Source organism: Paramormyrops kingsleyae, chromosome 3 (genome assembly GCF_048594095.1).
Source record: "Paramormyrops kingsleyae isolate MSU_618 chromosome 3, PKINGS_0.4, whole genome shotgun sequence".
NCBI lineage: Eukaryota > Metazoa > Chordata > Actinopteri > Osteoglossiformes > Mormyridae > Paramormyrops > Paramormyrops kingsleyae.
The window spans coordinates 36,206,321-36,220,994 of NC_132799.1; the positions used below are offsets into that span (position 1 = coordinate 36,206,321).

The window sequence follows — 14,674 nt, forward strand, 5'->3', positions numbered from 1 at the left end:
TTCCACTACCTCAATAGCGAATATGTGTTCACACAGTGATACAGAGCCATACAAAAACATCCCTCAGTCAGACTGCACAGTGACTGCACTGCTGCAGCTGGGACTCACTGCAGGTGCTGAGGGGGAAGATAAAATAAAATCTCCCAGGAGATCAAACCAATTTAACAGACTGAATACACACAGGTATCTTCCATTTTACTGTAATCATCCAGTATAGTAAATACATAAACTAGTAACATAGTTATTTTCATTACCAAGTATTATACACTTTATATAATTCTGTGTGCTATATATTTATATGTTTGGCAGTGCAGTAGGTTTGTTTACACCAGGATCATCACAACATTACAATGGCTAGGACTTGTCTAAAACATAGGAATTTTTCAGCTTCATCATTGTATAACCTTACAGGCTTATCAGTTTGTGGTGGTGTGGGGTGGTTAGCACTGTTACCCCATGCCGCTGGGACTTGGGTTTGAGTCTCCGCTGGGGCTTCATTTATGTGGAGTTTGCATGATTTCCCTGTGTTGTAATGCAGTTTCTGCCAGGAACTCTGGTTTCCCCCCCCACAGTCCAGAAACATGCTGAGGCTACAGTAAGTGGAATGACCTAATTGCCTATAAGTGTGAGTGACTGGTGTGAGTGTGCCCTGTGATGGGTTGGCATCCCATCTTGGGTTGTTCCCTGCATTGTGCCTGTAGCCTGTGGGATAGGCTCTGGACCTCCTGTCACCCAGAATAGGATAAGTGGTTTCAATAATGGATGGATCACCAATGTATATCTGGTCTATCGCTGACTGATACATCATTATCCAGCACATGACTTTATGCATGGTTACTACTGTAGGAGTTCAGTGGGATCAATCCAATTGAAACGACATTTTAAAGCCATTGTCCTGCTTTGGTGTCTATCACAGTTTTGCATGATAGGTTTGATCTTGATCTATTTTCATGTATCATTTGAGTAGGATGGTGCTTTGAACATCTCAGTCCTGTGCTATTAATCAGCAGAATATAAGTTTAGGTACTAGCAGAAGGTGGAAACTCCTTAAAACTTCTCAACCTAACAACCATTAAGATCCAACTGGCCACCAGCAGTTTCCACAGAGGCCACATCTAACTGTGACTGGCTGCAGCAAGGCCACCAGTGACTGAGGTTTCCAGGCCCTGGGTAACATTACTGCTGATCCCTTCTGCAGCAATAATTCTTCATCCATCAGGAAGCCCCCTGAGAACCGGACCACTGCTCCTGCTCTCTCTCTCTCTGTCTTCATAAACTTAACACTTGATCACCGGTGTGCAGATGGGCTTGTTCCCTGACCTCATCCCTCCCCTGAACTATCCACACCCTCCCTGTGTCTGACATACACACTCACAGTTTTCTGTTATATCACACTGATCCTGCTCCCCCAGGTTATTATTACTAATATTACCTCAGTGAACCATCAAGTAAGTAAACCTCAGTGTGTTTATGCTGATGTGTTTCATCTCCATCTCACTAGACCAGGAATTCCTGACCTTTCTGTATCATGAACCCCTCTGTGCGTCTGGCCTGTGGGCCTCATCAGAATATTGTTTTTAACACTTTATTGCTAGAGGTCACTGGAGATTAAGATACAATTTTCCCATCCAAGTTCACAGACCCCCTGTAATCTATCCTTGGCCCCCAGTTTAAGAATCCCTGCTTGAAACAAAAAGACTGACATGACGCAACATCACCTGATTCCCTGCTGATGCACTCATAATATTTATTACTAGTCACAGTTAAAAGGTACACACACACACACACACATAGATCTGTAATCATGTCTTTGTGGGGACCACTCATTCATTTCTATGGGAAACATGCTATTGCGAACTATGACGACCTTAACCCCTACCCAGCCCTAACCATAACCGTAAGTAACCAAACAAAATATGAGATTTCCGGCATTTTGAGTTGTTTTGATTACATTCACAGATTTTTATAAATTTGACGTTACGGTAAAATGGTTTTTATCACAATGTGGGGAAATTGGGTCCAAAATCACGTACATAAACACACATACACACATACTGTATGTGATACATCATATCACTCATTTGCTGAAGTTGCCGACACCTTAATACAGTATGAAATCCACAGCAGCATGTTTATTGTGCCTCAAACAGCTGTCTGTCCCCTGTGCTGCATTGTTCTGCTTCTTTATTTAATGTGAGGCACACATAAAGAACAGAGATATGAACTATTATCTATCTATTAGGCAAGGCAAGATAATTCGTATAACACATTTTCATACATAAAGTCATTCAAAGTGCTTTACAGAAAAAGCATAAATTAAAAGAAAATGCTTGTTACCAATAAAATCATAAATTAAATTAAATTTGATAATTAAAAAATGAAAACAAAATGAATGAAATTAAGATAAGGAAAAGACAAACATTGCTCAGTCGAAGAATCAGAAGAATGATCTTTTTCCCCCGTATCTAAGGTTTTCTTGATTGACAATTTTATTTATGTACACAGTTATGCACGACAAACATACAGTGACACATAAGCCGGACCCACTCCTGAGACTGTGTAATAAAGAGAACAAGAGATGATTTAGAAAGCTAAGGGTCAAAATTAAATTAGCCTATTAGAAACCTAAAGATGAAAACTATAGCCTAAATGGCTAACTGCAAAACTTAATAAATAAGAGAAAATTAAAGACAAATAAACGTATACTCTACGTAACCACTGAGTAACATCCGATCCCAATTAGGTAGTAATAAGAATGCATTACATGACCGCAAATCACCTACACGGCCGTTGTAATGACCTGCTCGTCCGATCCTCCTGTGTGCCACGCCCCCCTCGTTACCTCGTGGTTATTCCTGATTGGTATCACCTGTTGCCTGTTATTCTCTGCTTGTCTTGTGTATTTAGCCCGCGTTCAAGTCTGTTTCCCTAGGTCTGTCATTGATGTTCGTTGCCATGTACAGTACCTCTGTTTCCCTGCTAATAAACCCCGTTTGCCTGTATTTACAGCTCGACTCGCCTGCACATGGGGCAGTGAGGGAGGGGGGCATGGCACACGAGGATCAGACGAGCGGGGCATGACATATTTGGCATCAAATTTTATTTTTTGCTCTTAAAAACTTGACTTCCGGACCTCAGTGACCTCATAGCTGGCTACTGCCCTGATCACCAATATTATAAAAACTGCAAGCAACACATAAAACCTTTAGTCTTAAGATGTGAATTCTCAGCAATGATTCGCCGAGATGGGAAATCTTGGACAAAGGCAAAGCTCATTCGCTGTGAATTGTTTTGTCAGAAAGATGGAGATTCTCAGAGGTGATTGGCAGAGATGGGCAATATTGGACAATGGTCGAGCTCATTGGCCATAAATGTTGGAGAAAGGCACAGATAATTAGCTGTGAATATTGGAAAGCTGTAGAAGTGTTGGCTGGAGATGCACAGGCAATCGGCTTCCAGGTAGAAACACTAGGAGCTAAGGACACGGGATGGCCAGCGACACCTGCTGGCTAAACAGGGAACAGACATACCGAAGGGGTAGGACAGGGCCTGATCCTGACATTTCCCCCCAGAAAGTAGAAAAACAAGCTGGTCTCTCTGGACTGATAAAACATACTCAGCAGCTTGCTACACACCAAAAGATCAGAGCTTCCTCAGAGTAGGGTCAACAAAATAGAGTCTGCTGTTGCATTTCTTGTACAGAGCCGCTGTGTGTCTGCCCAGTCCAGTCTACTGTTCAGGTATTTAAAGCACTAAAGTTTGTGAGGACATGCATGCTAAAAGCTGCAGAAATCTATCATTTTGGTGACATATATGGTTGCAGATAGATCTCACCTCTTTTCATTGTTTTCTTTAGTCAGTATCGCCAGTTCAATATCTCTAGATTGATTAACTGATATGCATCAGATTGAGTCCAGCATGACCCATTAAGAACATAAGAACATAAGAACATAAGAACTATACAAACGAGAGGAGGCCATTCGGCCCATCGAGCTCGCTTGGGGAGAACTTAACTAATAGCTCAGAGTTGTTAAAATCTTATCTAGCTCTGATTTAAAGGAACCCAAGGATTCAGCTTGCACTACGTTATCAGGAAGACTATTCCATACTCTGACTACACGCTGTGTAAAGAAGTGCTTCCTTAAATCCAGTTTGAAATGTTCTCCCGCTAATTTCCACCTATGGCCACGAGTTCTTGTATTTGAACTAATGCTGAAGTAACTATTCGGTTGAACAGCATCCAAACCTGTTAGAATCTTATAGACCTGGATCATGTCCCCCCTCAGTCTCCTTTGCTTGAGGCTGAACAGATTTAGCTCAAATAACCTTTCCTCGTATGACATTCCTCTAAGACCAGGAATCATTCTTGTGGCCCTACGCTGCACCTTTTCTAAGGCCGCTATGTCCTTTTTAAGATATGGTGACCAAACCTGTACACAATATTCTAGGTGAGGTCTCACCAAGGAATTGTATAATCTTAGCATTACCTCCCTTGACTTAAACTCCACACACCTGGAGATGTACCCCAACATCCTATTGGCCTTTTTTATTGCTTCCCCACACTGGCGAGAATGAGACATGGAAGCATCAACATACACACCAAGGTCTTTCTCATAATCAGCTACCTTTATTTCAGTAGGTCCCATAAAATACCTGTACTTTATATTTCTGCTCCCTACATGGAGTACCTTACATTTGTCTATGTTAAATTTCATCTGCCAGGTGTCAGCCCAGTCACTAATTAAATTAAGATCCCGCTGTAGCTGCTGAGCCGCTAGTTCAGTATCTGCTACACCACCCACCTTGGTGTCATCTGCAAATTTCACCAGTTTACTGTATATATTGGTGTCTATATCATTTATGTAAATTAGGAACAAAAGTGGTCCTAAAATTGAACCCTGCGGTACCCCACTATGAACGCAGGCCCACTGTGACATCGAGCCTCTTATAACTACTCGCTGCTTCCTATCCGTTAACCAGTTATCAATCCAAGTCGCTACAGTTCCTAAAATACCTGTCGCTTTGAGTTTAAGTGAGAGCCTCTTGTGGGGAACAACATCAAAAGCCTTTTGGAAATCTAAATAGATGACATCATAGGCCTTCTTATCATCAACTTCCTGAGTAGCTTCCTCAAAAAACTCCAACAGATTTGTTAAACAGGATCTACCTCTCCTAAATCCATGCTGGCTATCCCTCAAAATGTTATTTGAGTCCAGGTAATCTACCATTTTCTCTTTGATTATAGCCTCCATAACTTTACCAGTTATACAAGTTAGACTGATTGGCCTATAGTTTGACAAATTACTTCTATCCCCTTTTTTGAAAATGGGCGTTATGTTGGCATGCTTCCAATCAGAAGGTACCACACCTTCAGATAAGGATTTTTGAAACAGTAATGTTAAGGGTCGGCAAATAATATCCCTCATCTCTTTTAACACTATAGGTAAGATGCCATCAGGGCCCTGTGATTTATTTATTTTGAGCTTAGCTAGGCTTTGCAAAACATCAGCTTCAGTTATATATATATTAGTTATAGACGATGTTGAATTAGTAATAAGAACTGGTAAGTTACTAGTGTCCTCGACAGTGAATACCCGTGCAAAACTATCATTGAACTCATTTACTATGTCAATGTCGTTTTCAATTATAAGACCCTTACTATCCTGCAGATTAGTAATTTCAGCTTTTAGAGCTCTTTTAGAGTTAAAATACTGGAAGAAACTTTTAACGTCATCCTTAGCCTCCAATGCGATCTTCCTTTCGACATTCCTTTTAGCTCGTCTAATGTCATTTTTTAATTCAGCCTGTAGATTTAGATACTCTTGCTTTATTATGTCATCATCAGTTATTTTCCATCTCTGGAACAAAGCCCTTTTCCTCCTTACTTTATACTTTATGTCCCTATTAAACCACCTAGGTTGCAATTTCCTAGATTTATTCTTGCTAGAAACAGGTATAAAGTCCTCTTGTACTTGCAATAATGTGCTTTTAAAAAATTCCCATGCCTCTTCAACAGTTTTGTTATTTAACTCCATCCAGTTCACGGTTTCTAGTTTTAATCTCATACAATTGAAGTTAGCCTTCCTAACATTATATATTTTTGATTTGGACTTTGCTCTTCGGGCACTAAACTTAACCTCAAATTTAACCATGTTATGATCGCTACTGTCAAGTGGTTCTAAAACATCTAATTTACCAATCCTGTCCTGGTTATTAGACAAAACAAGATCAAGAATGGCATCTCCCCTGGTAGGGGTGTTAACAAACTGAGTAAAAAAACAATCCTGTACTAATTCCACCATCTCAAGTTCATTTTCAGAAGAGCCAGCAACAATGTCCCACTGTATCCCCGGTAGATTAAAATCACCCATAACTACCACATCATTTTTATTGCTCATAATCCTAATATCACTGTATAACAATCTGCTTTCCTCAGCAGCTACATTGGGTGCTCTGTAACAAACACCGACAATTAGGCTATTTGAGTTTGTAGCATCTAATTTTACCCATATAGCTTCCGTACTTTTACTTATATCAGTAAGCTCCCTTGCCTGCAAGATTTCCTTTACATATACTGCAACACCACCTCCCTTCTTACCTATACGGTCTTTACGGAACAATGTGTAACCATCCATATTATATTCTTGTCCATCCTTATCACTCAACCACGTTTCAGTTATTGCTATAATATCATAAGAGTCCGATGAGATAAGAGCCTCTAAATCATGAATTTTATTCCTAATACTCCTGGCGTTTAAATACAGACAACAAAGGGTAGGCTTATTACAGTGCCTACTTATAATATGATTTTTTTGGGCTTTCCGTTTCCCCCCAGTTACATACTTAACTAACCTCCCTGCCCCCCCAGTCCCTAGTTTAAACATTCCTCAACTACTCTACAAATACGCCTTCCCAGTACACTGGTTCCCCTCCGGTTCAGATGCAACCCATCCGGCTTGAACAGGTCCCACCTGTTCCAGAAGGTCCTCCAGTGCCCCATAAACCTAAACCCCTCTTTCCTACACCATCCTTTTAGCCACGCATTTAATCTCCTTATCTCAGCTAACTTAGCCTCACTTGCGCGTGGCACGGGGAGTATTTCGGAAAATACCACCATGGACGTTCTGCTTCTAAGCTTATTGGCGACTTCTATAAATTTATCCTGCAGAACAGCCCTTCTACCCTTGCCTATGTCGTTGGTGCCAACATGCACCACGACAACTGGATCCACCCCAGCTGGGGCCAAAAGCTTGTCCACACGATCTGGAAGGTCTCCTACCTGGGCACCAGGCAGGCAAGACACCGTACGGGACCCTCTATCACGCGTGCACACATAACTGTCTACTCCCCTAATAATTGAATCCCCCACTACCACAACCTCCCTCTTTCTGGGGGGAGGGGGCTCCTCAGTGCCCAAGGGCCCACCTGCTTCCCCAGTCCCTTCCGGCTCTAAAGCTGGAAGCACCTGAAACCTGTTAGACACAGACACCTCAGGTGATGCCGCCTCTGTAACGTGTGTACGCCTTTTCCTGCGTCTACGACCTACGGTCACCCAGCTCTCTCGACCTCTCTGCTCTTCATTTTCCCTCCCCCCCGTTAGTGGCGTACACACCGTCTCCCTAAACGGCGTATCAACTAGCTCATCTAACTCACTGTTGCATTGGATGCGAGCCAGTTGCTCCTCAAGGTCGCGAACCTTGACCATGAGTGAGTCCACTAGCTTACATCGCTCGCAGATGAAGTCCGACTGGACACTAACGTCCAGAAGGGCAAACATCTTGCAAACGCAACACTGAGCTGGCCCCATAATTAACTAACTCACTATGACCCCGTACTCCCAGCCCAGTAAATTTATATAGTGTATTTAACTATAAAGATTAATTTGCGTAACAATAAATGCAGTAACGTGCGGAGTACACTAAAATAAGTTATTACTTGTGTTAAAACGGAACTTAATTATTATTTTATTAAAAATTTTAAACCTGATAAACTTACTACTACTTACCAGAAGAACTTCTGCCTGAACCAAGTATGAACTAAAAACAAGGCGAAATCGAAGTTGCTCTTGGGAGGTCGAAAAACCACAAAAACCCCCTCACAGCAGGCTACTGCCGGAGCGGGAAAAAAGTGGAAAATGTCCTCCCGGCCCCGACTGGCGACCGAGCAAAGCTCAGGAGCAACTGTCCTTTTCCGACGCTTGGTAGCGATGCCGACGTTAGATGTTATTAGTTATAATCGCCCCGCGGGTGTTTGTTACGAGTTTAAACGCGGACAGAAAAACGCCGCGCACGCGACACCCGCAGCTCTCTGTCGGTAATAATCGCGCTGTTGATTAACAGACAGGACAGACAAGCACTCACGCTGACCGAAATAAGAACAATAAATAGAAATAAACAGCCACCCACGTAAACAGGTAAAGCACACAAACACTCAAAACACTCCAAAAAAACAATCCCAAACAATCGCTGCAGCTCAACACCACTCTCTCGCAGCAATCCCAGCAAACCTCGCAGCAATCCCAGCAATCCCTGCGCCTATCGTGTGGACAAGAAGCATTCTGCTTCGCAACTTTCACTCTATGGGCTTGAATGCCCAGGATGGTAATTTGCATAGAGGAAACACTTTGCATAAGCAGCACATGCTTCAGTGCCTTGATGGTGCTTATAATCCTGTTCATAACACTTCATGACTGACAGCTGTCTGTACTTCACAGCGACAGACACCCACACAGCTATGGCGTCTATCAGCATCTTCATTGTGGTCTTTGCCTTTTTTGCTCAAGGTAATATTCTGTACTTTTTATTGGCAAATAATGCTCATTATTCATATAGAGATTCAACAATGATATGCAAACTTAATATAGATATTCAGTTCATTGTGTTTTCGCTAAGGACAATCACTGATATTCTTTTGTTATAAATAATTTGGGTTTGCATATGGATTTATTTACAAAATTTAAAATAAAAAATTTGACCTGTTATTACTTATCTTTTTATTTTTACTAACATGTTTACATTTTGATCTTACTTGCAGAATCCAGTGGTCAGTTCATTGTGACTCAGACTCCTGCAGTAAAGGCTGTTCTCCATGGACAGACTGTCACTATGAGCTGTAAAGTCAATACAGCTGTGTATAGCAATAATTGGTTAGCATGGTATCTACAGAAACCTGGAGAAGCTCCTAAACTCCTGATATATTATGCAAGTACCCTTAACTCAGGGACTTCTTCTAGATTCACTGGCAGTGGATCTGGTACTGATTTCACTCTGACCATCAGTGGAGTCCAGGCTGAAGATGCAGGAGATTATTACTGTCAGAGTTTCCACTACCCCAATAGTCAACATGTGTTCACACAGTGATACAGAGCCGTACAAAAACCTCCCTCAGTCAGACTGCACAGTGACTGCACTGCTGCAGCTGGGACTCACTGCAGGTGCTGAGGGGAAAGTTAAACCAAAGCTTCACTTTTCTCTAAGTGTAACATGGTTAAAAACACTTAAAAAATATTACATGTCTTTCATGAATATGCGAAAAACCTTGAAAAACTTAGAATTCAAAACAGCAAGATCTGTGCCAACTAATTATTATTAATTAAGACAATTCAATTAGCATGTTTATTTTAAACATGATAGTAATAAATAAGAGTTGGCACATGTTGAGGATCCCTATGGGAGAAATCTCTTTTTGTGATGGGTTGGTGCCCCATCCTGGGTTGTTCCCTACCTTGTGACTGTATCCTCTGGGATAAGTTCTGGACCCCCACACCCCGCCCCAATAGAATAAGTGTTTTCAGAAAATAGATGGAACACCATTGTATATGTAGTCCATCGCTGACTGACACGTCATTATGCAGCACATGACTTCATATGCATCATTAGTTCTGCAGGAGTTCAGTGGGATCAAACCAACTGGAATGACATTTCAAAGTTATTGTCCTACTTTGGTGACTATCACATTTTTGCATGATCATTTTCATGTTGTTGATTGTCATGTATCATTTGAGGAGGACAGCGCTTTGAACATCTCAGTCCTGTGCTATTAATCAGCAGAATATAAGTTTAGGTACTAGCAGAAGGTGGAAATTTCTTTAAACTTCTCAACCTAACAATCATTCACATTCAACTGGCCACCAGCAGTTTCCACAGAGGCCACATCTAACTGTGACTGGCTGCAGCAAGGCCACCAGTGACTGAGGTTTCCAGGCCCTGGGTAACATTACTGCTGATCCCTTCTGCAGCAATAATTCTTCATCCATCAGGAAACTCCCTGAGAACTGGACCACTGCTCCTGCTCTCTCTCTCTCTCTCTGTCTTCATAATCTTAACACTTGATCACCGGTGTACAGATGGGCTTGTTCCCTGACCTCATCCCTCCCCTGAACTATCCACACCCTCCCTGTGTCTGACATACACACTCACAGTTTTCTGTTATATTACACTGATCCTGGTCCCCCAGGTTATTATTACTAATATTACCTTTATGAACCATCAAGTAAGTAAACCTCAGTGTGTTTATGTTGATGTGTCTCATCTCCATCTCATTAGACCAGGAATTCCTGACCTTTTTGTATCATGAACCCCTCTGTGCGTCTGGCCTGTGGGCCTCTTATCAGAATATTGTTTTTAACACTTTATTGCTAGAGGTCACTGGAGATTAAGATACAATTTTCCCATCCAAGTTCACAGACCCCCTGTAATCTATCCTTGGCCCCCAGGTTAAGAATCCCTGCTTGAAACAAAAAGACTGACATGACGCAACATCACCTGATTCCCTGCTGATACACTCATAATATTTATTACTAGTCACAGATAAAAGGTACACACACACACACACACACACACACACATAGATCGGTAATCATATCTTTGTGGGGACCACTCATTCATTTCTATGGGAAACATGCTATTGCGAACTATGACGACCTTAACCCTTACCCAGCCCTAACCATTACCGTAAGTAACCAAACAAAATATGAGACTTCTGGCATTTTGAGTTGTTTTGATTACATTCACAGATTTTTATAAATTTGACGTTACGGTAAAATGGTTTTTATCACAATGTGGGGAAATTGGGTCCAAAAACATGTACATAAACACACATACACACATACACACATACTGTATGTGATACATCATATCACTCGTTTGCTGAAGTTGCTGACACCTTAATATGAAATCCACAGCAGCATGCTTATTGTGCCTCAAACAGCTGTCTGTCCCCTGTGCTGCATTGTTCTGCTTCGTTATTTAATGTGAGGCACACATAAAGAACAGAGATATGAACTATTATCTATCTATTAGGCAAGGAAAGCTAATTCATATTACACATTTTCATACATAGTCAGTCAAAGTGCTTTACAGAAAAAGCATAAATTAAGAGAAAATGCATGTTACCAATAAAATCATAAATTAAATTAAATTTGATAATTAAAAAATGAAAACAACATGAATGAAATTAAGATAAGGAAAAGACAAACATTGCTCAGTCGAAGAATCAGAAGAATGATCTTTTTCCCCCGTATTGTCACGCCCCGCTCCGTCCGCTCCTGATGTGTGCCACGCCCACCTCGTTACCTCGTGTTCAGCCCTATTGTGATCACCTGTGTCCTATTAAGTCTAGCTTGTCTTTTGTATTTAGTCCTCGTCTGAGTCAGTCTTCCCCAGACTTGTCATTGTATTGTCCGTCGATGTCCGTGTCTTGTGCATTAAACCCAGCTTTACCTGAAGTCCTGGCTTGCTCGCCTGCTTCCCTACTCGCTCACCCGCGAACCGTGACAGAATGACAAGTCTCTACAAGAAAGGATCCCCCCTAGCCGAGGAGGAGTACCTCGGCTTGGTAGAAGAGGTCCTATACTGGCTGACCCAGCCCGAGATCCAGGAGGATCCCGCGGCTCGCCGGTTAGCTCACCGAAGCCGGGATATCCTGGAGGGGATGTCTTTACCCGGCGACGCGCACCAAGCGAGCGTGGTGCGCGAAAACCTCCAGCAACTTCGGGAGGTAGCGGCTGCAGCCATGCAGAGGCAGGTAGAACATGACAGCGGGCTGGTGTACAGCTCGCCACCCGCTGATGCGACCCCGCTGCCGCCTACCGGTTCCGGACGGAGAAAGAAGAGGCGAAGGGGAAAGGCGGAAGAAGCCGCCCCGACTCTCTTCTTGGGAGCGTGCTCCCTTCTCCCCGCCTTGGAGGACGCCTGGGTGATAGGTGAGCCCCAAGACGCGGAGGACCTGCCTCCTTTGGAGACTGGGGATGCCTGGCCAGAGCGCTGTCCCGGGAGATGGATCAGCGCTGTCAGAGACGCCAGTCCCCGGGTCCCTAAAGCGCGGAAAGGGAGGGCGCATACGCGCTCAGCACCCCTCCTTCCTGCACCGGACCAGTTCGATCCGGACCTGCCGGCTGCGCTGCCTGCTGCCGCCGCCGATCTGCCCGCGGCTGCGCTGCCTGCTGCCGCCGCCGATCTGCCCGCGGCTGCGCTGCCTGCTGCCGCCGCCGATCTGCCTGCAGCACCGCCTGCTGCAGCCGCCGCTCTGCCTGCGGCACCGCCTGCTGCAGCTTCCGCCGCTTTGTCAGCGGCACTGCCTTTCCTGCCTGCTGCAGCTTCTGCCGCTCTGCCCGCGGCACCGCTTGCTGCAGCTACTGCCGCTTTGCCAGCGGTCCCGCCTGTCCTGCTTGACCCGCCTGTCCTGCCTGGTTTGCCTGCAGTCCCTGTGGCTGGCCCCGCTCTGCCTGCTGCACTAACCGCCGCGGCGCCCCCTGCCGGCTGCGTGGAGGCCGCGCCCGCCGAGGCGCCCCCTGCTGGCCGCGTGCTGGTGGCGCCCGCCGAGGCGCCCCCTGCTGACCGTACGCCTGAGGCGCCTACCCAGGCGGCCCCTGCTGGTCGCACGCCTGCTGCTGCCTCCGTTCTGTCTAAGGCGCCTCCTGCTGGCCACACGCCCGCGGCCCCGCCTGAGGCCGCATCTCCTGTCCTGCCCGCGGCCCTGCCTGAGGCCCTGACACCCTCGCCAGTACCCCGGCAAGGCCGACGCCCCCCAGGACCCCGCCTCTCCGTCTCCAGCAAGGGACGGGGACATAGGCGTAGGGCCCGGGTCCCACCCGCCCTGCCCCCTGGCTCGCCCGTTCAGCCCCTGGCTGTGGCTCGGTGGCTGCCTGCGGGTCCTCCGGCTCGGGGTCGGCGGTCCCCTCCGGGTCCCCCCCTGGATCCTCGGTGCCGGTCCTCGGTCCCGCCTCCGGGTCCTTGTCGGTCGCCTCCGGGCCCCCCTGCTCCGGCTGGGCGTCGGACGGCGCCTTCGCCGGCTCCGGCTGCGCCTCCGCCTGCCGCGGCTTCCCCCTCCTGCCTGCCTTCCTAGGTGTTCCCTCCGTGTCCCCTCCGTCACTCTCTCGTCCCGTTCCCTTGGCCCCTGGGTGGTCCCCTCCTGCTCCCTCCTCCCTCTCCCCTGCGGCCCCTCCGGCCGCTGCCTGTCGCCCGCCTGGGCTCCCTCGTGCTCCCCTTGCTCCTCCTCCCTTTCCCTTTCTGTCTCCTGTGTTCACTCCTCGCCCTGTGGTTCCTCCGTTTTCTGTCCCCTCTGTGTCTCCTTTCTCTGTCTGCCTGTCTGCGTTTCCTGTTCTTTGTCAGGTCCTGTCTTTCTGTTGGTCCTTGTTTCTGTTCTGTGTCTCTGTCCTGTTTCCGGTGTCTCCTTGATGTTTTTGCTTTTGTCTTCCAGGTCCTGTTCCGTCTCGTCCGTCGCCTCCTCTCGGGCGCGCCCGGTGTGCGCGCCTTTGGGGGGGGGTTATGTCACGCCCCGCTCCGTCCGCTCCTGATGTGTGCCACGCCCACCTCGTTACCTCGTGTTCAGCCCTATTGTGATCACCTGTGTCCTATTAAGTCTAGCTTGTCTTTTGTATTTAGTCCTCGTCTGAGTCAGTCTTCCCCAGACTTGTCATTGTATTGTCCGTCGATGTCCGTGTCTTGTGCATTAAACCCAGCTTTACCTGAAGTCCTGGCTTGCTCGCCTGCTTCCCTACTCGCTCACCCGCGAACCGTGACACGTATCTCAGGTTTTCTTGATTGATGATTTTATTTATGTACACAGTTATGCACGACAAACATGCAGTGACACATAAGCCTGACCCACTCCTGAGACTGTCTAATAAAGAGAACAAGAGATGATTTAAAAAACTAAGGGTCAAAATTAAATTAGCCTATTAGAAACCTAAAGACGAAAACTATAGCCTAAATGGCTAACTGCAAAACTAATTAAATAAGAGAAAATTAAAGACAAATAAACATATACGTAACCACTGAGTAACATCCGATCCCAATTAGGTAGTAATAAGAATGCATTACATGACCGCAAATCACCTACACGGCCGTTGTAATGACCTGCTCGTCCGATCCTCCTGTGTGCCACGCCCCCCTCGTTACCTCGTGGTTATTCCTGATTGGTATCGCCTGTTGCCTGTTATTCTCTGCTTGTCTTGTGTATTTAGTCCAAGTCTGTTTCCCTAGGTCTGTCAATGATGTCCGTTGCCGTGTACCTCTGTTTCCCTGCTAATAAACCCCGTTTGCCTGTATTTACGGCTCGACTCGCCTGCACATGGGGCAGTGAGGGAGGGGGGCATGGCACACGGGGATCAGACGAGCGGGGCATGACATATTTGACTTCAAATTTTATTTTTTGCAATTAAAAACTTGACTTC

General features: G+C 45.6%; 1 gene segment (V, D, J or C); it reads left to right on the plus strand.

Moving 5' to 3' along the window:
- The first annotated feature begins 8,699 nt into the window (after nucleotides 1-8,699).
- Nucleotides 8,700-14,674, plus strand: part of LOC140588286 (immunoglobulin kappa light chain-like) — a 45,660-nt gene continuing 39,685 nt past the window's right edge. The window contains 2 exon segments of the C gene segment in view: nucleotides 8,700-8,782; nucleotides 9,034-9,346. Coding sequence covers nucleotides 8,734-8,782; nucleotides 9,034-9,346 — 362 coding nt within the window.